This window comes from Oratosquilla oratoria, chromosome 11 (genome assembly GCF_046742065.1).
Source record: "Oratosquilla oratoria isolate Oo_2021 chromosome 11, ASM4674206v1, whole genome shotgun sequence".
Taxonomy (NCBI): domain Eukaryota; kingdom Metazoa; phylum Arthropoda; class Malacostraca; order Stomatopoda; family Squillidae; genus Oratosquilla; species Oratosquilla oratoria.
This window is the reverse complement of record NC_134787.1, coordinates 43980377-44004591: the sequence shown is the minus strand read 5'-3', so window position 1 is coordinate 44004591 and position 24215 is coordinate 43980377. Positions and strand designations below refer to the sequence as shown.

The following is a 24215-nucleotide window of genomic DNA, read 5'->3' as shown; positions in this document are numbered from 1 at the left end:
ATCACTTGTGGTATCATATGGTGTATGTAAGCCAGGCATTGTAATAGGGTGCAGTGAAGGGACTGGGAGATTCACCATTATCTTTCTCATGTGATGAGTCAAGGCTTGCTTTGACTGTACCACCCCCTTACAAGGTGTGAAAATATATATATATATTTTTCATATACATACATAATTTATGTGGCCAAGAAATAGTCATAGAACAGATTGAGTAATATCCAGTTAGTGCTCATAGTGTGGTAAAGGTTTTTCAAACTAGATTGTTGGTCAGTCTATAACAATCTGTATAATTTTTTTTATCGGTTTGCTATATTTCGTTTTGTATTGTACGTATATACCCACAGAGTTTAATCTTTTGTACCTTTCAATCTGTCTTTCAATGCTTATGTGTCTGTGCCTGCTTGTTCATTGTATGTTGTACACTGTCCCTCCAGATGAAGTATATGTTGTTTTCTTTGTGAACTATATTATCACTGTTTCTTAATCCCTGTGTTGCCACATCTTATATGCCACTTGTTCTTATGTAGTCCTGAACGACGGACCTAGAGTCTTTTTTATAATGCACCAGAATTTTGCTGCTTCTTTTGCACTTACATAGTAGTAGCATGATCTGTATTCTAGGGAATTTGATAGAAAGTAGGTATATGTTAACTGTATCATTAGTATTGGTTAAGTTGGGTTAGAATTGATTTAGAGATTAGGTTATTGTAATCAGCTTTGAGATGTGAAGGTTAGATGATCAAGTACTTTATATAAAGACAGTTCAATATATGTTTGCTTGATAGGACTTAGTATCTGCTTCAAGAAATTTTGGTTTTCAAGTGTTTCCCAAGTATTCCAAGTACATATAGTTGCTTGGCTTTTGTGCTGCTAATATTCCAGCCTACTCACAAGGGTTTGATACAGGCGTGTTAGACTTGGATATCATCATTTTACCAACCAGGGAAAGAAATAATTCTGTTGGCAGCCTGAACATTGAATTAAAAATTGTCTCAAACAGATATATTTAAAGATTTTCTTTCACTAAATATTTTCTAAATTATTAAACATTATTTTTGTTCTGCATGCATGTTTATTATGTACTGTAAGATGATTATATCCAGACCCTTCCTCTATGCAGGTCTCTGTATGTAGCAATGTGTATCACTTCTTAGTATCACCAGTTAGTATCACCAGTATAACATTTGGCACAGCAAGCATATCCTCACACTTTAATATATGTATATCAGAATCGAGAGGCAAAATTTAATTGTGATATCAACTGGATCATGAAATATAATTCTTGTTTCATGAAGTGAATAGCATCATTGCTACGTATAGTGTAATCCAGTCTTTTCAGTTATCTTGGAAAGTGAAGAGAACAGTGTACTTGGCACGGAGCAGGCAAAATGCTTGTCATATATTTGCAGCGAAATCTGTGCTTCTGCTACATTGATCTGTTTACTGTGTGAAGATGTCTAACGTACTAATAGCGCTGAATGGCCTACTGGCTCCGGCGCTTGGCCTTCGAGCCAAAAATTCCATAAATCAATCTAACGTACTAATAATATGTGAAACATTTTAATGAAAGTTTGAAAGGATATGTCTCAAAGATCTTAAAAGCATATGACAATATTATAGTCATCCAATAGGTATCTGAATATGACTTTGAAGTATGAGATCAAGTATAGCATACCTTGGTACATTTAGTATCTGCTATAGCTATACTTGACTATCAAGCTCTGCCACTTAAAGCACTAGTTATGTGTGGCTTTTTAGCAGTGTTGCCCTTCTTAGGTGTCCACACAGTAGTCAATAGAAGTAAAGATATACCCAAGGCCTTAAAATCAGTAGAATTTTTGTTAAAAAATGTGAAGGAATAAAATGAATAATAAGTTTTCTAATGTCACAGAAGTGTTTACCAAAGTTCCTTTCTGGGAACTCCATTTGACTCATTGACTCCCTCCCTGACTCATTGACTTGTTCATCAGCCCTGCCGTGTTACTGTGTGAGACTAATGCATGTCCTCTATAGCTCTCATGTGTAGAGAAGGACAGTCTCAAGGATTGAGTGTGTGTATTAAGCTTTGTGCTGCAATGCCTCACTGCTGTATATAAGATAGCACAGATTAGCATGCACACCAATAAGGGGTTTTTGGTTGTCTTGTGACATTGCTCTTGCTTTTCAGTTCCCCATTGAAATGTCCATGCCGTGGATTTTGACCGATCACATCCTTCGCACCAAGAATGCATCCATGATGGAGTAAGTTATAATTTTATATATATTGATGATGGCCCAAGGTCTTCTGCAAGAGAGACAAGGGGCAATGAATTGAATTCAGACTCATTTCATAGTTGTATAATCACCTTGAGAGAGTTTTTCTCATTATTGTACTTACATCAGTAACTTAATACTTGTAGTGCTAAGTATGAAGAGTGTAGAAGTAATTCAATCAGTATAGGTTGATTGATGGCAACCTGCATGCTGTGGTCTTTTCAGATGGATATTGTAGAAAATAGATTCTTGACCACTGGTCTTCAAAATCCACCAGTGCCCTCACCTTTATCTAGAGCTGCAGCTTTAAAAAATTAACTTCTTCTCATTTCTCACACACACACTTTAAACCCAAAGCTCAAGATCTAAGCTCTAACATGTGCAGACAACCTAATGTTAATAGCCTAGCACTACAATTACAAAATCACCATCAAAAACATTTACCCCAAAGAAGTAAAACAATACATACATACGTACATATACCAAGGCTTTTTCCCCCTTACAAGGGAGGTAGCCAAAAAGGAAAAGGCATAAAATCATTCACACCCATTCCATCCCTGAATACACTCCACACCCCTCCACCCTCCCTCTTATCTTAGCACCTCCTGGATGACAGGTCATCCCTGTACCTTGTCTACTGCCCTGGGTCAGAAGCAGTGTTGCAAGACACAGCACATCCACAGTAAGGCCGCTTCATTAAATCGGCGACCCCCCCTCTCCATCCCCCCATGCATAAAAGGAGAGGACGGGGAGAAATCCCTTCGGGCTGTGTCAAATTTTGCTCACACATACTACCTCACCCGCCATCCCCTCCCCCCCCCCCCATTCCACCTCATGCATCACAACATCATCCATATACAACCATTCTCCATTCACCCCTATCTTCTGTCCTCTCCTGTCCTTCCTCAACAGACATTCCCCTTTTCCCCAAAGCCCCCTTCACCCCATCCATCCACCTCATCCTAGGACATCCCTTCATGTTCACTCCCTCCACATCTGCCATACATACCTCTTTTACTAGTCTTTCTTCACTCATTCTTTCCATGTGTCCAAACCATCCTAATACTCTTTCATCAACCCTATCTCCCAACTCCCTTTCCACCCCTGTTCTCCTCCTCACCTCCTCATTTCTCACTCTATCTAGCCTAGTAACCCCCATCATACTTCTCAGACACCTCATCTCAAACACATTCAAACTCCTTCTCTCTTCCTCTCTTATGTTCCATGTTTCTGCCCCACACAGTGCTGTTGGCACAATCACTCCTTCATACAGTCTCCTCTTAGCATCCATTCCCAAATGTCTATTCCTCATTACACTTTTTAATTCACCAAGGCATTTACTCGCTTCTCTCAATCTACATTCTACTTCCACCTGCACTCCACCTTTTCCTGCCACATTTGCACCCAACTATCTAAAACTATCCACTTCCTTCAGTCGCTCTCCCTTAATGCTCACTTCCAGACTACTGCCACTTTCACCCCTTGTACATCTCATCACCTTACTTTTACCCACATTTATCTTCAGCTTTCTTCTATCACACACTCTCCCAAACTCTGTCACCAACTTCCTCAATCCCTCCTCCGATCCTGCCACAAGCGCAGTGTCATCCGCAAACAACAGCTGGCTCACCTCCCACTTTTCTCCATTTTCCTTAACCATCTCCAATCCCTGACCCACTACCCTTGCATTCACCGCACCACCCCATCCATGTATAAGTTGAACAGCCAGGGCGACGTAACGCATCCCTGACGAAGTCCCACCTTTACCTCAAACCACTCACTCTCTCCATTTCTAAGCTCTACTACTCTCATAAAAACTCTTGACAGCTCCCAGAAGCTTTCCTCCTATCCCATAAATCCGCATAACCTCCCACAGTGCCTTTCTGTCAACCCTGTCGTAAGCCTTTTCCAGATCCATAAAGGCCCAGAAAACATCCTTCCCCTTTCCTATAGCTTTCTCACATATCTGTCTTACCACAAAAATCTGATCTACACAACCTCTACCTGTCCTAAACCCACACTGTTCCTCACCAATTACTCCCTCTGTTCCTCTCCTAATCCTCTCAATCAAGATCCTCCCATAAGCCTTCCCAACTACACTTAACAAGCTAATCCCTCTGACACTACTACATTCACACTTGTCCCCCTTTCCCTTGTAAAGTGGAACTATACAAGCACTCCTCCAGTCCTCTGGCACTCTACCCTCTCTCCAGCAAACATTAAATAACCTCACCAGCCAGTCTACCATCACTGTACCTCCTTTTTTTTTTAGACATTCTGCATGGCATCCATCCAGACCAGGTGCCTTACCTGCTTTCATCATCTTAACAACTGCCTTCACTTCATCCTTCCTTATTTCTCCTCCATTTTCCTCACTCATCACTCTCATTTTCTTAGCATTTCCCACTGCAGCTATCTTTCCCTCCCTATCCTCCTTCACATTTTAGCATCTTCCTAAAATATTCTGCCCATCTTCCCCTTACTGCCATCTCTTCCATTATCATCTCTCCATCTGCACCTTTTACCTTTTCTTCTCTACTTGATTTGCCTCCTCTTCCTCTCTTAATTTCTTTCCAAAACATCTTTTTATTACTTTCAAAGTTTTCTGTCATACTTTTACCCCATTTCACATCTGCTCTCCTCTTTGCCTCCTTTACCTTTTGCTTTACTTCTCTTTTCTTTTCTTTGTACCTCTCATATGACTCCCTTGTCCTATTTTGTAACCAATCTGTGAACGCTCACTTCTTCTCTTCTACAACCTTCTTTGCTTCCTCATCCCACCATTCACTACCCTTCCATCTATTTCCTCCTGTCCTTCTTGTTCCACACACCATCTTTGCACACTTTGTGACTCCCTCCTTGAACCATCCCCATTCCTCCTCCACACCTAGCTCTACTCTATCCTTCACTCCCTCCCACTCCTCCTTCAGCTTCTTCTTGTGCTCCTTCTCCTTTTCCTTTTCATTTAAAAAGTTCACTCTAAGCACCTCATGTGGGAGGTGCTAAGATGGGAGGGAGGGTGGAGGGGTGTGGAGAGTGTTCAGGGATGGAATGGGTGGGAATGATTTTATGCCTTTTCCTTTTTGGCTACCTCCCTTGTAAGGGGGAAAAAGCCTTTGGTTTATGTATGTATGTACTCTAAGCACCTCCCTACCTTTTGTCCCTTTCCTCTTTCTCCATATGTCCTCCATTCTCAACTTACCTTCCACCAAAAAATGATCTAATATTCCCCCACCCTCTCCCCTTATCACATGTACATCCTTAACTCTTCCTATCATAATCCTATTTACCACTACATAATCCATTAACTCTCTATCTACCACCCTTTCCTCCACCACCCTCTCCCATGTGTACTTATGCTTGACTTTCTTCCGAAACACTGTATTTGCTATCATCAACTCTCTTTCTAGACACATTTCCACCATCAACTTTCTACTACGATTCTTTCCTGGAACTCCACATTTCCCAACCACTCCATCAATTGGATCATTTCCTACCCTTGCATTAAGGTCTCCCAGTACTATTACATTGACGTTCCTCCCTAATCCCTCTATGCACTCATTTAAATCTATCCAAAAAGCCTCCCTTTCTTCTACACTCCTCTCACTGCCAGGCCCATATGCACTTACAACAAGCCACATCTCCTTTCCCAGTTTCACCTTCATCCACATTATCCTTGAGGAGGAAACCTCCTTCCACTCCACTACACATTTACCTATCTCTTCACTTACTAGTATAGCCACCCCTTCTCTCCCTCGCCCTCTCTTCACTCCTGATAACCTCCCAAACTTACACTCGCCTTTCCCTTTCAACTTAGTTTCACTCAAAGCCAACACATCCATCTTCTCACAAACATACTACCTATCTCATCCCTTTTACTCTCATCTGTACCACATCCATGCACATTAAAAGACCCAAACCTTAGGGTGCTGGTCGAAAAACTCCTAGCCCCTCTTATGCCTTTACTTTTTTTAGGAATATCCCCTGTGGGGCTACAAGGAGAAGGATGCCTGGTCCCAATCCCCATCCCTTTCTTCTCGCCTCTTACGATCCAAGTGGAAATACTTGATGGCAGTATTCTTTTCCCCCACCACTAGTAAAACATTACATTCAGAAACCAAAATCCTTCCCATAGAACACTGCATAAAAATGATAGGCACAGAGTTTTATTTATGTGCTCTTGAACTCATCCACCCCTTGCATCATATCACACACAGGCCACTGAAAACAACCCCAATAGCCTGCCCCCAGTACCCCACACTATTTCCATACAAAGATATGTACACATTCAGATCATAAAAAAAAATTCCACAATAGAATGCCAAATTCTCTAATTCACCAAACTTCCCAGAAATAATCCCAACAGATAAATCACTTTGAAGACATGTAAAAATTGCATTGGCAGGCCTGTGTTCAGTTCATCAACATGCTCAAAAACATTACAAACACAGAATTGGCTTGGCAACAGACACCAATTGCCCCAGGTGATGCCACCTCACAAAAAAACATAGGTTACCTTAAACTAATCAGTCCTGCTATCACTGTACAAACAGCAATACTAAACCTCATCTCTGAGCTACTTGTGGGTTGGACTTGGCCACGGCCAGTTTACTGGAGGCTATGGGTCTCTTAGAAAAGGGAATTGGGGCAATGGATTGATTGATTTATTTTTTACTAATTTTTTCAGTAGAAGGTAGATTACTTTTATGCACATTTTTTTGTATGTAATAGATTAGTTTTATGTATATTATTATTATTTTTTCAAAGGTTTGTAGTGAATTTAATATTTATGTTACCAACTTTGTAGACAAAATACATCCAGTTGATGTTGTTTATGGTAGATTTAGTTTATACATTTTAATTATTTAAATGAAAAACTCAGCCATGACTATTAATAACAGTTCTTCAGGAATTTTAGAAGTAACAATTCATTGAAAATTTTATTTGTCTTGCCAGGTGTGTATTGTATCCCTTAGATCTTTACAACGATGGGGCATACTATGCACTGACACAATTCCGAAAGCAGTTCCTGTATGATGAGATTGAGGCAGAGGTTAACCTTTGCTTTGATCAATTTGTGTTCAAGCTATCAGAGCAGATATTTGCTTATTATAAGCATCTGGCTGGCAGGTGAGGACTTACTGAAAGAAGACTCTTCTTTTTTGTGAATTTTTTTGTCATTTGAGTTACTTGATAATATATTTACATCGCTGGCCTAGGGAGTTAGGGCATCGTTACTTGTGGTGAAGGTCAAGGCGATGGCAGTTCAAACCCTGCCACCGGCGAAGTTGAACCAAGGGCATGGTTCATTAAATTTCACGCCACAAAGCCCTCTGTGAGGGGCACTGTTCTAGCCTCCCGAAAAGGGGGAGTTTGTGACGTTAAACCATATCATATTTACATAGCCTGAATACTTCAGAGTACCTCAGCATCATGAGGAGGGAAGAGAGGTTGGTGGATGGTGGGTGGGAGGATGGGATTGCTTGCCTTTTGACTTGCCTACCTCCCATGTAAGGGAAAAAAATCTTTGGTATATAGATAGACACATAGAGTACCTTAGAAAAGAATTCTGCCATCTTAATCATATTTTCCAATATTTTGGTTAAATGGGATTTATTTAGAATGTGGTGTGTGTTATAGGATATGTTACACATGCATAGGATAGGGGGAAAATCCTTTGAAGGCAGTCTAGATTTTTTATGTGAGTAGTAGAGCTTGCATTAGGGTAAGAAATGGAGTCTGTAAATGTTTTGAGGTGATAGTGGGGTTGTGCTAGAATTATGTTGTCATCATGGTTGTTCACTGTGTTCATGGACTGGAATGGTTTGGGTAAATGGGAAGAATGGGTGAAGAAAGATTAGCAAAATGAATGTGGATGGAATGAATTTGAGGGGAAGACCAAGAATGGGATGGATGGATAGGGTGAATGTGAGCTTGATGGACCGGAGTTAAGATGATAAATGAGAGTGGAAGGAAGTGGGAGGTGAGCTTCTTGATATTTGTGGATGACGTTGTGGTCGTAGCTGAAGCAGTTAGTGGTAGAGATTGTGAAGGTATGTGCAAAGAGAAAGCTGCAAGTAAATGTGGTCAAAAGTAAGGTGATATGTACAAAGGAAAAGGGTGACAGTGAATTGGAGGTAAGTTTAACCATTTCGGTTCGATGATGCCTACATAGGCGTCATGAAGCATGAATGGGTACATGAGGATGCCGGCATTAACGTCTTGATTATATAGTTTTTGTAGTTGTACATGAGTTCCCCCCCAGATTCTGTGAACTAGTTTGATCATGTTTTCTGTATTTATTATTACTCAGAGTTAAAGAGAATGAATAATACAGCAGTGACTTTATATTTTATTATGTGAGTAGTGTGATGCATCGTACATATGGCAGCTGATGCTGTGCATGAGAATTTGACTCGTACTGAAGTGATTAAATGGAGAAAGGCTGGAGGAAATGAAAAGATTGAGGCAAGTTATAGAGTAAGGAAAGCCAGTAAATTCTTGGGGCAAAGAAAAGTGCCATGAGAAATAGGTACCTGAGGATGAAGGGGTGATTGTGCCCACAACACTGTATGGGGCAAACACTTGGAATTTAAAGAGACACAAATGGGGGAACTTAAATGTGTTTGAGATGAAGTGAGTATGGTGGAGATTACATGGCTGGATAGAGTGAGAAGCAGAGGTGGATGGAATGAACTTGAAGGGAAGACTGAAAATGGGGTGGATGGATGGATGGGGTGAAGGGAGCTTTGGGTATAAAGGGAATGCTGTCACCCAGGCAAGGAATAGGTGTGAAAGGAGAGTGGTTGTGAATGGATGAGAAATTGACATGGCCCAAAAGAATTTCTTCTTGTCTGCTCTGCATTTTCTTGTGTGGATGATTGGGAGAGGGTCACCATGTAATGAAGATGAAGCAGTGGGGGGTAAACCAACTTTGGCTTCGAGGAACTGCTGTGAAGGTACTTTGTCTTGTTTTATTGCTTCTGACCTGAGCCATGGATGGGGGACAGGGATGACCCTTCATCTAAAAAGAGCAAAGAGAGAAGATACAAGAGATGGGTGTAGGATGGATGAAGGGTCGTTATATGCCTTGACTAAGCAGCCCCCTTTATAAGGGGGAAAGGGCTACTTGGTGTATGTATGCACCTTGTTCTGACAGATGCCTGATTTCATTAGATTTGTGACTGTCATGGGTTGAGACTGGCATGTTGTGATTTCTAGATGTCCCTAATCACAATTCATAGAAGCCTTATTTAAGGAAGTTTTACTGTTTATATTGAAATGCTAATTTACGTATATTTAAGGTTCATTCTAAGCATATCTATATTTTGGATATGAAGATTATTTGTTTATAATCATTGCAGCATTTTGTTGGACAAGAGATTCCGAAGTGAATGTATGCAGCACGGCACAAGAATTCAGTTTCCTCCATCAAACAGGTTAGTTTTATTTGCATTTTGGAGATTCAATGCATTAATGTGATGCATGAGGTTAGGGAGTGGTTATGTGTGAATGATATTTTGACAAAACCTGAAGGGATTTCTCCTCATCTTCAGTGTTACTGCATGAGGGAATGGAAGGAGGAGGGTTGTTGATTAAATGAAGTGGCCTTGCCGTGTCTGCTGTATTGCTTACTTTCCAGTGCAGTGAGCAAGATGCAGGCATGACCTGTCATCCATGAAGAGCCAAGGTGGGAGGGAGGGAGGGAAGGCTGGTGAATGGGGGTGGAATGGGTGGGAGTGGAATAATACATTTTGATTTTGGCTACCTCCCTTGTAAGGGGGAAAATGCCCATGGTATATGTATGTAGATGTTATTCTTGTATAATGTACATACCTTGAATTTGTTCAATAAATGCTTTTTACTGTATTTTTATGATTTATATATAAATAAAACTATATATGTATAGTAGTGATGTGTGTTATGAGTATTGGTTTAATGCATTTAGTTTTTTTCACCTGTCAGGCCCTCCTGTTGAAGAGCAGGGCTTTGCTGCATAGCTTTTGACCCAAGCAGTGTGTTGGGGAACACAGTGATCCATCATTCTCAAGGTGCTGAAATGTGAAGGGTGGTTGAACGGATTTTATTTGTGTATGATATGGGTGATTGCTTTGACTCAGCCACCTCCTTATGAGATTAAAAGGACCTTTGTTATGTGTATATGTTATATTTTTACCAAAGGTTATCACCCTGTAAGCATGGGGGATGTGTCAAAATTTATACCCATTTCATACATAATTTAAACTCGTACAAGACTTCTATCTCAGCACTTTAAGGGTGAACTGTCATTCTTGTCTGTGGTCATGGTGCTTGGGTCAAGGGCAGTGCATATGTAGAAATACATGTACTTATTCTTATTTTCTATTTCAACAGATATGAAACCCTTCTGAAGCAGCGGCATGTACAGCTCCTTGGCCGAAGCATAGATCTCAACAAACTTATATGTCAAAGAATTAATGCATCAATGCACAAATCTCTAGAAATTGCTATTGCTCGCTTTGAAGGCTCAGACATAACTGCTGTGGTTGTAAGTGACTTGCAAAGTACACTATATGTTTTCCTATATAGTCATTACATTGTAGAAAAGTGTGATGTAATTATATTTGGAGATCTTCAACCATCTTTCATCAAATCTTTAAGTTTGTAGCTTTTACTGACTGTTTATTTAAACAATGAAAAGTGGAGCTGAATTGTACAGAAAGGGAACCAAGTAAATATGTGGGGGGAGTGAAAAGTGCTATGAAAAATAGATATATGGGGATAGACAAAAAGAGGAAATTTTATGGAGTTATACTTGTGGCCAGGAGGTGCCAAGATAAGAGGGAGGCGAGGAGGGTGGAGGGGAGTGGAATGTATAGGAAATGGAATGGGTGGGAGTGGTTTCTGTGCCTTTTTCTTTTTGGCTACCCCCATGTAGGAGGAAAAAGCCTTTGGTATGTATGTATGTATACTTGTGGCACACAGAGATATGTGGATTTGGAAAAAGGCAGAAAAGAGGAGCCTAAACTTCTATGAGATGAAGAATTTAAGGAGTATGGTAGGTGTAAGGATAATGGAAAGTGAGAAATGTGGAGGGGAGGCATTGGAGGATAGAAAGAGAGCTGGCAGATAGGTTAAATCAAAGAGTGCTGAGATGGTTTGAATGTATGGAAAGAATGAGTGATGAAAAGACTAGCAAAAAAAGGGGGAAATGCCTTTTGGTCTATGTATATATATATATATATATATGTATATACATACATATACCAAAGGCTTTTTCCCTCTTACAAGGGAGGTAGCCAAAAAACAAAGGCATAAAAACCACTCCCACCCATTCCATCCCCATATACTTACTCCCACCCACCTCCCTCCTTCCCTCCCATTTTGGCTCCTCCTGGGTGACGGGTCATCGCCGCATCTCACCCATTGCCCAGGGTCAGAAGCAGTGTCACAAGACACAGCATATCCACAGCAAGGTTGCTTCATTAAATCGGTGACCCCCCCCCCCCTCCATCCCCTCATGCAAAAATGGAGAAGATAAGGAGAAATCCCTTCGGGCTGTGTCAATTTATTTTTCACACATACTCTCTCAACCCCCACCCACTACCTTTCATGCATCACAGCATCATCCATACACAATTATTCTCCATTGACCCCTATCTTCTGTCTTCTCCAGTCCTTCCTCAACAGACATTCCCCTCTTTCCCAGTGCCCCTCTTACCCCATCCTTCCATCTCATCCTTTGTCGCCACCTCATGTTCACTCCTTCTACCTCTGCCTTCCACATCTCTTTTACTAATCTTTCTTCTTTTATTCTTTCCATGTGTCCAAACCATCCCAATACTTTTTCATTAAACCAATCTCCCAACACTCTTCCCACCCCCGTTCTCCTCCTCACCATCTCGTTTCTCACTCTGTCCAGCCAAGTAACCCCTACCATACTTCTCAGGCACCTCATCTCAAACACATTTAAACTCCTCTCTTCCTCTCTTATGTTCCATGTTTCTGACCTATACAGTGTTGTGTATGTATGTATATATATACATATGTATATATATAAATATATATATAACGTATATACATATATATATATATATATATAACGTATATACATATACTGTATATATCTATATATAGATATATATATTTATGTATATATATATATATATATATATATATGTATATATATATACATATATATATATATATATATATATATATATATATACACACACATACATACATATACCAAGGCTTTTTCCCCCTTACAAGGGAGGTAGCCAAAAAGGAGAAGGCATAAAATCAAAAGCAAAGTATATATATATATATATATATATATACTGTATATATATATATATGTATATATATATATATATATATATATATGTGTGTGTGTGTGCAATCACATCACCGTGATACAAAAATGCAAAATAACCACAGAAGAAGGGAAACTTGTAGACAGTAAGTACTTTCGTATATTACATCTTCAGACTAAATGATAGAGATACAAAGTTGTGTTTAAATATAAGTATCAGGTAGCATCTATAGGGGGAGGGGGAGACAATACAATGCGGGAAGGGGGGATGACCTTACCTCTGTAGACCTAACCAAAACATAAGGTTCAATCTGGCGGAAAGATTTTGGTGACCATTTGGGTTACCAATTTATCACATTTAAAGTGTCTAGAGGATATTGTATGAAAGTGATTATGCTGACAACAATATATGGGGCAGAAACATGGAACATAAGAGAGGAAAAGAGGAGGAATTTGAATGTGTTTGAGATGAGGTGCCTAAGAAGTATGATATGGGTTACTAGGTAGGATAGAGTGAGAAATGAGGAAGTGAGTAGGAGAACTGGGGTGGAAAAGGAGATGGGAGATAGGGTTGATGAAAGAGTATTGGAATGGTTTGGACACAAAATATGTGAAAAAGTTATCAAAAGTAGATGGATTAAATATCTGGAAAAAAAAATATATCTAAATACAATACAATTTGGATTTAGACAAGGAAGATTGTGTGCCACTAATTTGACTTGCTTGTACTCAAGACTAATAGAAATAATACAAGAAAGAGACAGATGTGTGGAATGTGCTTTTCTAGATCTACAAAAAGCATTTGATAAAGTACCACACAAAAAGCTATTAAGAAAAACTGAATCAGTAGGTGGTATTCAAGGAAAATTATTGGAATGGATGGAAGATTTCTTGACTGGGAGAAAAATTAGAGTAGTGCTTGGAGACAAATACTCAACCTGGGAAGTAATGATAAGTGGAGTCCCACAAGGTTCGGTATTGGCTCCTAACATGTTTGCTATATATATAAATGACATGGATGAAGGTGTGGAATGTTATATGAACTTCTTTGCAGATGATGCAAAACTATTAAAGAAAGTAAGTACAGAGGAAGATTGTGAATCACTACAGAAAGACTTGGATAAAGTCTGGGAATGGAGTCAAAAGTGGGAAGTGAACTTTAACATCAAGAAATGTAGTATAATGGAGTTTGGAAAAAGTAAAAATAGAATATCGGGGCAATACAAAATTGGTACAGAGGAAGTAAAAAAAGTAAGCTCAGAAAGGGACCTAGGAGTAATTATCAGCAAAGACATGTCACCAGACAAGCATATCAACAAAATAGTCGGAGAAACCTTCAATTTACTAAGGTCAATGAAAGTGGCTTTTGATTACTTGGATGAGGAAATGGTAAAGAAAATATTAGTTACACTGATAAGACCAAGATTGGAGTATGCTGCGACACTGGACACCCATTACTAAAAAGAATATAAAGAAATTAGAAAGGGAGTGTATTCAGGGATGGAATTGGTGGGAATGATTTTATGCCTTTTCCTTTTTGGCTACCTCCCTTGTAAGGTGGAAAAAGCCTTGGTATATGTATGTATGTAGAAAGAATACAAAGCAATGACAAAGATGGCACCAACACTCTCCAAATTGACATATTAACAAAGATTATCCAAATTGGAACTACCAACCCTGGAACAAAGAAGAGAAAGAGGAGATCTACTGACTATTTACAGAATTATGAAAGGGATAGAAGTCCTATATAGAGATGATTTATTAAAGTGGGACAAGAGGAAAAACAAGAGGACATGAAAAGAAATTCAAAAAGGATAGTTATAGAAGAGATCTGAAAAAGAAAAGCTTCCCACACAGAGTGATGGATATCTGGAATAAATTGGATGAGGCAACAGTGTGTGCAAATACTATACAAGAATTTAAGAATAAACTAGATGCTGAAAGATACAAAGATGGGTCACTAGCATAGCTCCCTTCCCGTATAATACATACATACCAAGGCCTTTTCCCCCTTACACACACACACACACACACACAGCCAACTCCTTGCCTATCAGAAGTGGAGCAGCCTGCAGTGTAATGATGCTGAATTTTTCAACCTTGGGCAGGACTCAAACTGGGATAGTTGAATTAGTGGTTGAAAGTGGTACTAATTGAAACTAGTCCTTAACCCTTGAAGTGTTGGAATGGTTTCCCCCAGCAGAACAAATTGTATGAACTTAGCCAAAATAAACCTTGACCTTGGTTAAATTGAGATAGATCTTTGAGTACAGAAAAAGTCACCTTCAGCTCAATGAAATTGCCTTGTGTCAATCAAAATCAGTATATAAATTAATTCACATTCAAACATTAGGCCAGTGATTCAAAATTTATTAGAAGTTAAAATGAGAAACAGTAAAGAGTAGTGCATTAGACCATGTTTTCATTAAGTGGATGAACAAGACATGGCTAAAAATGTTAATTATTTTGTCCCCAGGAACTTGATAGTCTGGTTGAGGTAAACAAATTAACACACAAGCTACTAAGTAAACACTTGGCACTTGACGACTTTGACGCACAACTTCGGGAAGCTAACCACAATGTTCTTGCCCCATATGGACGAATCACTCTTCATTGCTTCTGGGAGCTCAATTATGATTTCCTGCCCAACTACTGCTACAATGCTGCAACAAATAGGTATTGTTTTTTTTTTTTTCTCTCTCTCTCCAAAATATTGACATTTAATAAGCAGAAAACTTATGTTATTTTTCTCTCATTATAATTATAATTATCTTCATTATCACTTTATGGTTTTGATTGTCATGACTTGCTTTCTGTATACACTACCATAGATATCAGTAGATTGTAAAGCAAAAGAATGTATATGTCTGTTTCAAAGTGGGTATAATTTCTTGTTCAGATTTGTTCGAGCAGTTGGGATCACCTTTGTACAACCTGTTCAGCGAGACAAACCACCAAATGTTGCAAATTATAATGTATGGGGCAGTAAAGCTCTCAATGTAGCCTTCTCCACAATTTACTCACAGTATCAAGGTAAGCAGTATATTGTGTTGTCTTTCAGTTTAGTTTACTCTGTGCATGGTGAGGTAGTTTTCTTAACTTACTAAATTTAAAAATGGTAGTACTTGATTTTTATAAGGAAGAGGTAAAAAATTATGCAAGAAATTGTTTTATAGTTTTTAGTATTACAAATTGCTTTGTATAATAAAAATCTTAGTTGTGTATGATTTTGCTGTCCATTATTAGAACCTCAACATATTTAATTAGAATTCATGTAGTTGTTTTTAGCACAGATTATTTCAAGATCAGAGATTTTATTTCTGATGGTCAGAACCATGTTTTGCAACTTCAAAATTGACAAAATTTCAATGAAGGCAAGATTTTGGCTGTTGTTTTATATCTGCCATTTTGGAAAGTATATTTATGGAGTTGACTTTGAAGACACCAATTTTTGGGAGTATTAGATTTGACACTACTGTTATAGAACTTTGTGAAATAAAATGCACCCTAGATATCACCATAAGATTGCTCTACGTTTGTTAGAGATGTGTGCCTTCCCACATCAATACAGAGGGGATAGAAGGAGGAAGGACCCCCATAGGATCCTCTCGCTCCCAGAGAGGAACCGCTAACTGACCAATGTCCAGAACACATCCATTCCCCCATCCCCCCTCTCCTCCTCCTCCTCCCAGATTGCTTGGGACTGGTATCTTGTCTCCAGATTATGTCTAATGTTCACTCACACTTTCACAAAAATCCAAGTTTCTTCTATTCCACACTTGTATCATTGTTTCCATTAGTGCCCAGACCATCTTAGGACTACCTGATTGACCTTATCTGCCAGCTTTCTTTCCACCTCTGCTCTTTGCCCCACCTCAACACCTCTCATTCCATTCATCCTAGCAACCCACACCATACTTCTTAAACACTTCATCTCCAACATGTTCCTGCCCCTTCAATTTCCAAGTTAGGAAATGAAGACAAAAATGTTTTGATGATCAAGAAGGATGTTAGGTAAATGAGGAACATTTATGTACTAGACGATGGCTACTAATGTCCTTTGTAACAGGTTTCCTAGGTGCACCCCATTTGCGGTCCATCGTGAGGCTCCTGGGGTACCAAGGCATTGCTGTTGTTATGCAGGAGTTGCTCGAAATCATACGGTCACTAATACAGGGCAACATTCACCAGTTCACCAAGACCCTTCTTGCAGCCATGCCTAAGCAGTGCAAATTGCCTAGATATGACTATGGATCCCCAGGTTTGTATCTATAGTATTTTTCCCAAGTGTATTTTTCTGTCTGTCAGCTCAGTAAAATTGTTTGGCATTGTAAAAGTAGAATCTGTTAGGTGTATCAGTAGAGTGAAAGTGTTTATCTAAATAACATTAGATTTAATCTTGGGTTTCTACATAAATTGAATGAAATTATCATATACCAGTCAAGATAGTTTGTAGAGCATTAGGTAGGAGAATTTGAAAAAAGGAGCACAGAAGGAAGGGTTTGTGATCATTAACGAGCTCTTAATTTGAGAGAATATATGTTGAGATTGAGTATGATGGCTAATGTTATGTAAGCAGCAAGTGTTTTACAGAAATGTTTGCCTATCTATTTATCTATATCTACAATAGAACCTCTTTATAATGGTATCCATAGTAATGGCAGCCCCATATTAACAGCATGTGCACATGGTCCAACATTTTTGTTGTTGTTTTAGCCTTCCTGCCGAAAGTTCGAGGTGCAGTTTGTCTGCCCATACCGAAAAGTGCTCTCTCGTGTACTTCTTTTTGGCCCCAGATATCAATTTACTCAGCCTCAACCATACCCAAAGAAGTGAAGAAACGTACCAGGAAGCTATTAACATTGAAACAGAAGCTGGAAGTGATCAAAAGACTAGAGAAAGATGAAAATTTCCACACAATTATGGAACACTACCAGATTTCATTATCCACCATTTATGATATCAAGAAGCAAAGCCCACAGATAAAAGAATTTTTTGCAAAGCATGAGACCAACAAGGGCATCAATAAGAGGCAGAAGTTGCATGCACTGAAGTTGGAGGAGCTGGATCAAGTTCTTTATGAATGGTTTAAGCAGAAGCGTTCAGAAGGAGCATGTATTTCTGGCCCACTTGTGATTGAAAAGGCCAAAGAAATGTAGAACAAAATGGAGATAACCGAGCCTGCGTATTCTCCTCTGGGTATGGAATTCGTGTACTTGATGTGAGTGGTGAGCAGAAATTCGCCAATGTTGAATGTGCTGACGCCTATAAAATCACATTTCAAGAAACTGTCACCAAGTATAATCTGACACCAGACCAAATCTAAAGTGCTGATTAGAGTGGCCTACTGTGGTGTTGTTTGCCACATTCTACTTTGGCTTATGGAAATGAAACAATAGGCCCAGGTTTTACATTCATACATACATATACCAAAGGCTTTTTCCCCCTTACATGGGGGGTAGCCAAAAAGAAAAAGGCATAGAAATCACTCCCACCCATTTCATTTCCCATATATTCCACTCTCTCTACCCTCCTCCCTCCCTCCTATCTTGGCACCTCCTGGATGACGGGTCATCCCTACATCCTGTCCACTGCCCTGGGGCAGAAGCAGTGTCGCAAGACACAATACATCCACAGCAAGGCCACTTCATAAATTCGGCAACCCCCCCCTCCTTCCCCTCATGCAGGAAAGGAGAAGACGGGGAGAAATCCCTTCGGGCTGCGTCAAATTTGTTCTCATACATACTTCCTTACCCCCCATCCCCCACCCACTCCCCCTCATGCATCACAGCCTCATCTATCCACAACCCTTCTCCATTCACCCCTATCTTCTGTCCTCTCCCATCCTTCCTCAACAGACATTCCTCTCTTTTGTAAAGCCCCTTTCACCCCATCCATCCATCTCATCCTAGGACGCCCCCTCATATTCACCTAGGTTTTAAACAAAATAAAGACAACATCACCCTTCTGTGTTGAGCCAACACATTTGGGAAACACAGAATAAAGTTGCTCGTTATTGGCAAGTTCAAGAATCCAAGGTGTTTAAAGAATGATGCACATCTCCCAGTTCACTATGATAATCCAGGTAATGCATGGATGACCTGTGATATTTTCAAGGAGTGGTTTTTCCACATTTTTGTTCCTGCTGTCAAGGAAAACCTGAAAAGATTTGGCCTACCTGAAGGTATGAAAGTGGTGTTGTTCCTCGATAATTGTGGAGACCATCCCCCAGCAGAAGAACTCATCAGTGGGAACATATTTACAATTTATGTACCTCCTAATGTTACCAGCATGTCCAGCCCATGGATCGGATGGTGATCCAAAATCTCAAAACAAATTACAGAAAAGACTTCATGAGGCTAGTCCTAAACACTGACTGTGATATTATGGCTGTGCAGAAGAAATTCACTATCAAGGATGCCATATATTTTGCATCAGATGCATGGAAAAATGTAAAGAGCAAAACCCTGAATTGTGCCTGGTGCAAGTTATGGCCTACAATGATCCAAGACAATGACCAGTTTGACACAGAGGGAGAGTTTGAAGGACTCATAGTGGCACAGAATCTTAAAAATAAAATTATATGATTGAGTCAAGTGGCAAGATTAATGTGGAAGCTAATGAATTTCAAGAGTGTACTGAGGTCAACTATGATGTTCCTGTCACTCCCACACTGGATGCTGATGATCAAATTGCTGTAGTCAGAGGGCAAGCTCAGGAAAATGATGAGGAGGAAGTTGATCCCCCAGTGTCATGGAATGAGAGTTAGGCAGCATTCAAGACGGTACATTTTTTACCCTTATACATGCCCTACTACTCATGTAAAATCTTGATTGCTGTCAACAGACTTCAAACATATTCCATATGTTTTTATCATGCTCCACAAAACTTCTCTATCAACCATATACACTTTCATTAAGTCCATGAGAATCCAAGAAACTTCCTCCCTTTTTTCTAAGTACTTTTCACGTACCTGTCTTACACAAACACTTGATAAATATATATGTATATGTATATGTATATGTATATATATATATATACATATATATATATATATACATACATACATACATACATACATACATACATACATACATACATACATATACCAAGGCTTTTTCCCCCTTACAAGGGAGGTAGACATATATTATATATATATACCATTGTGGTATTATATGAGCTACCATTATTTTCAGGTGTCTTGGGGTACTACCATGCCCAGCTACAGGATATTGTACAGTACCCTGATGCCCGCACAGAGCTCTTCCACAACTTCAGAGAATTGGGTAATGCCTTGCTCTTCTGCTTACTAATTGAACAAGCTCTTACTCAGGAAGAAGTCTGTGACCTGTTGCAGGCAGCTCCTTTCCAGAACATACTGCCTCGACCTCACTGTAAAGGTAAGTTGGCCATTGAGGAGGAGATGGAAATTTAAGTTATCATGAAAACATAATTTTGTATAGATGTAGATTGTAGAGTAAGGGGTCAAATTTATACAAGTTATTGAGTAAAGTGTTTTATTTTTCATTTGTGTTCCTGCAGAGGGAGAAAAACCAGAAACCAAACAGAAACGTCTGGAGGCCAAGTATGGCCCATTGCAGATTGTATCCAACATTGAACGTCTAGGCACTGCCAAGGTAAGAAAAATTCATGAACATACATTAATGATATGTATGTATGTCTTGTTAAGAAAAAGAAAATATGTATGATAATAAGAAAATACTGATATAGCTGATACCTTTTGAGAGTCTTAGAAGTAAAGTTCTTGTTTTGAAGTAATATGTGCCTAAATACAAAAGTAGTCATTTTAGAGGGATTAGTCTGTCTAGGGTGGTTGTTAAGGTGTATGAGCTTGCTTTTATGTAGAAGATTAGGATAGAAATAGAGGGAGTAATTGGGAAAGAGCAGTGTGGGTTTAGGAGAGGAAGAGCATGTGTAAATAAAGTTTTGTGGTATTCAGGTTGCATGGACTTGGGGAAAGCATATGATTAACCACTTCAATATGACTCAAATTCTTGTGTACAGCATTGGCTGCCATATGCAATTTGCATCACACTGCTGCATTGCTTCTGACCTAGGGCAATGGACAGGAGACAGGGATGACTCGTCATCCACGAGGAGCTAAGATGAGAGGGAGGCAGGGGTGGTGGAATGGAATAGAGTGGGTGCATGCCTATTGACTTGGCTACCACCCTCATTAGAGGGAAAAAGCCCTTGTTATATAGATAGGTAGATAGATTGATAGATTATTTATTTATGGATTTATTTCTCTCTGTCTCCAGTTCGTTGTACAGTGAGTCCTCGTTATATGGTACATATGCTTTCCTGAAAACCTTACCGCAAATTGAAATTACTGTATACCGAACCCAAGTTTTGACTTATGGCAGATGTACCTTCTCCCTGCTCTTTCCTCTTCAAAATATCTAATTTTACCCCCAAAACACGAGCAGATACCATATCTGTGAATTTTTCTTACCGTGAATAGAATCGAGGGTAGTAATTACCAAATACCATAACTGTGAATTTACCGGATAAAGAATTACCGTATAAGGAGGACTCACTGTACTTGTGTTATGTGGTGGGAAGAATAGGTGGGTTTGAGGACTTGTGTAGAACTGCATGCTCACTGCTCCATTAACACACTGAGAGACAACACACTGCTGCATGCCAGACCCCCTGATATCCACCCTTCTGAATCCTCTCTCCCACGAAAGGACAGAGTCCACCTGGCCAGACTGCGGTGCAGCCACCACCCAGCACTTCTAAGCTACCAGAAGAGGCTGGATGACCGCATTGTGAACTGCTGCCCAGGATGTAACACTTCACCCCATACCATACAACACATAATGGAAGACTGCATTATACACAATCATGCACGCAAACAACACAACATACACTCTATAAAGGATTTGTGGGAAAACCCAGTTTCGGCATTGGCATTCCTTGGGGAGACGGGACTGCTCGGACAGACAGTCTAGGGAACAACAACAACAACTGCATGCTTCTTATTTTCATTTGCTGCTCTATAGGGAATTCTGGTTTTGAGTTACAAGTGAACCTGGGGAAATGTAAAGTAATGGGCGAGATGTATAAGGAATGACAATGGTTAGAGATTGAATGTGAGTTTAATGGATGAAGGATGTTATCATTGAATGCCCTTTTTTCTTTTATTTATTTTTCTGTCTACTGGCATTTTCTCCATGAAGGGGTTATCAACTCCTCAGTTATGAGTTCCATGAGAAAGTGCAAATTATTTGCCTCATCATAGCAAAGGAGCTAGTTCTGGACATTTGTAGGAGCTTCAAGTACTATTTTTCACAATTGTGGAGATGATAAATGGTACCCACTGCACTGGAGAATCCCAAGAATATATATCAGAACATTGTTAATACATACATACATATACCAAGGCTTTTTCCCCCTTTCAAGGGAGGTAGCCAAAAAGGGAAAGGCATAAAAACACTCCCACCCATTTCATCCCTAAATACACTCCACACCCCTCCCACCCTTCCTCTCATCTGAGCACCTCCTGGATGACGGGTCATCCCTGCACCTTGCCCACCGCCCTGGGTCAGAAGCAGTGTCGCAAGACACAGCACATCCACAGCAAGGCCGCTTCATTTAATCGGCGACCCCCCCTCTCCGTCCCCCCTTGCATATAAGGAGAGGACGGGGAGAAATCCCTTCGGGCTGCGTCAAAATTTACTCACACATACTACCCCACCCCCCACCCCCCCGCCCATTCCTCCTCATGCAATCACACATCATCCATATACAACCATTCTCCACTCAACTCTGTCTTCTGTCCTCTCCCTTCCTTCCTTCCTCAACAGACATTCCCCTCTTCCCCAAAGCCCCCTTCACCCCATCCATCCACCTCATCCTAGGACGTCCCCTCATGTTCACTCCCTCCACATCTGCCTTCCATACCTCTTTTACTAGTCTTTCTTCACTCATTCTTTCCATACAATATGTTATTGTATTGTTTAATGTTTTTTTTATATGTTATTGTATTGTTTAATGTTTTATTTGATGTATACGTACTTCCACAGCAAGCATTGATTGCCAGGGAAGGTGACCTTCTTACAAGAGAAAGGCTTTGTTGTGGGCTCTCAGTGTTTGAGGTAAGGTGATATTGATTTAAGTCTTCAAGTATCCCAAGTAGCAACTCTTTGTTAGTACAAAGCAGCATGATATTTTTAAAATATATTAGGTAATATCATTTCACTATGAACTGAAGTATCCATTATTGCCTTGTGATACATTTGTGTCATTTGATAAGAACAATTTGTCATGTGATTTCCATCATCATGTCACAATATTATAAGAATTATGCCATAAAATGTTTTCCATATAATTGATTAAATATTCAATGTGCAAGCATTGTTTTAATAAACTAATCTGGAAGGTCCTGTCACTGTAGGTCATCCTGACAAAGATCCAGTCGTTCCTAGAAGATCCTATCTGGCATGGATCACCTCCAAGCAACGGTGTAATGAATGTTGACGAATGCACAGAGTTCCACCGTCTGTGGTCAGCCTTACAATTTGTCATGTGCATCCCATTGGCTGCTAACAACTTCACTGTCGAGTAAGTATGGAAAATTGTGCTTTACTGTTTAAAGTGGTACATATATTGGAAGTGAAATGGGTGGAAGTGGGTACTTGCCTCTTGACTTGGTTCTCTCTCTTGAAGGGGGGGAAAAGCCCTTGGTATATAGATAAAATAGACATATATTGATGATTTCACCATTGTTATTAATTCTGTAATTGTTGTTTATATAAAATCTATTCAGGGTCATAGAAAACAAAACAAAAAATATATATTTGTATAAAGTAATTTACTAATCATGTCTTCACAGACAATTGTTTGGTGAGGGTCTGAATTGGGCAGGATGTTGCATGGTTGTACTCTTGGGGCAGCAGAGAAGGTTTGAAGCACTTGACTTCTGCTACCACATTCTTCGTGTCCAGAGAGTAGATGGCAAGGATGAAGTCGTCAAAGGCATCGTAAGTATTTCATGAACCAGCATTTCAATTCTGTTGTCTTTCTATGGAGAAGTACTTAGAATAGATTAGGTCAGAGGTTGATATTTTTTAATGTGATGATGCATAAGGTGAGGAACCTATGCCAGGAGGTACTTAGCTGCAGCTGAAGCCATCACCTTTGCCCCATGTGCTTGGACTGTTAGGACAGGTAGTCACTGCTAGGAATTGGAGAGGAGGGTGGGATTTGAACTCCCAACTAAGTGAATGCGAGACCAGCATGCTACTGATTATGCCACCAAAGTACTAATGTGATTACGTTCTATATAGATAATAATAATAAGTGTTGTCTTGGGCTTACTGGAAACCTGCAGCCCATATAGCTGGCTCCTTGGTCCCTCCCTTAGATCTCTTTGAGAAGGAATGTTGGACTCTTACCATTGTTATATTAGTGTAGGACTGTTTCTGTGATACTGGCTTATGTAGTAGGAAGGAAGCAGTTGCTGGATGGGAGCTCCTTTTGTTTGAAAAAATCAAAGAAGTATAGTCAATATTTAGATAGAATTAAAGGGGACAGGGTGTTTGGTACATGTTGCATTGCCACAGTGCATTACAATGATGATGAAACTGCAGCCCAACAGTAGTCCATGGGCCTTCTTGTGTGGGTCTGTTTCTGTTACTGG

The 24215-nt window shown here is 39.7% G+C and overlaps 1 protein-coding gene across 6 annotated transcripts in view; it reads left to right on the top strand.

The window, feature by feature from the left end:
* Cyfip (Cytoplasmic FMR1-interacting protein Sra-1) overlaps positions 1–24215 on the top strand; it is a 100846-nt gene that overhangs the window by 74834 nt on the left and 1797 nt on the right. For all 6 annotated transcript variants that reach the window (XM_076192696.1, XM_076192694.1, XM_076192695.1 and 3 more), the window contains 12 exons: positions 2168–2241; positions 7210–7383; positions 9618–9692; positions 10627–10780; positions 15024–15223; positions 15447–15580; positions 16617–16808; positions 19744–19947; positions 20090–20184; positions 22600–22671; positions 22971–23137; positions 23409–23556. In XM_076192696.1, the coding sequence (XP_076048811.1) occupies positions 2168–2241; positions 7210–7383; positions 9618–9692; positions 10627–10780; positions 15024–15223; positions 15447–15580; positions 16617–16808; positions 19744–19947; positions 20090–20184; positions 22600–22671; positions 22971–23137; positions 23409–23556 (1689 nt within the window). The remainder of the gene's footprint in view (positions 1–2167; positions 2242–7209; positions 7384–9617; positions 9693–10626; positions 10781–15023; positions 15224–15446; positions 15581–16616; positions 16809–19743; positions 19948–20089; positions 20185–22599; positions 22672–22970; positions 23138–23408; positions 23557–24215) is intronic.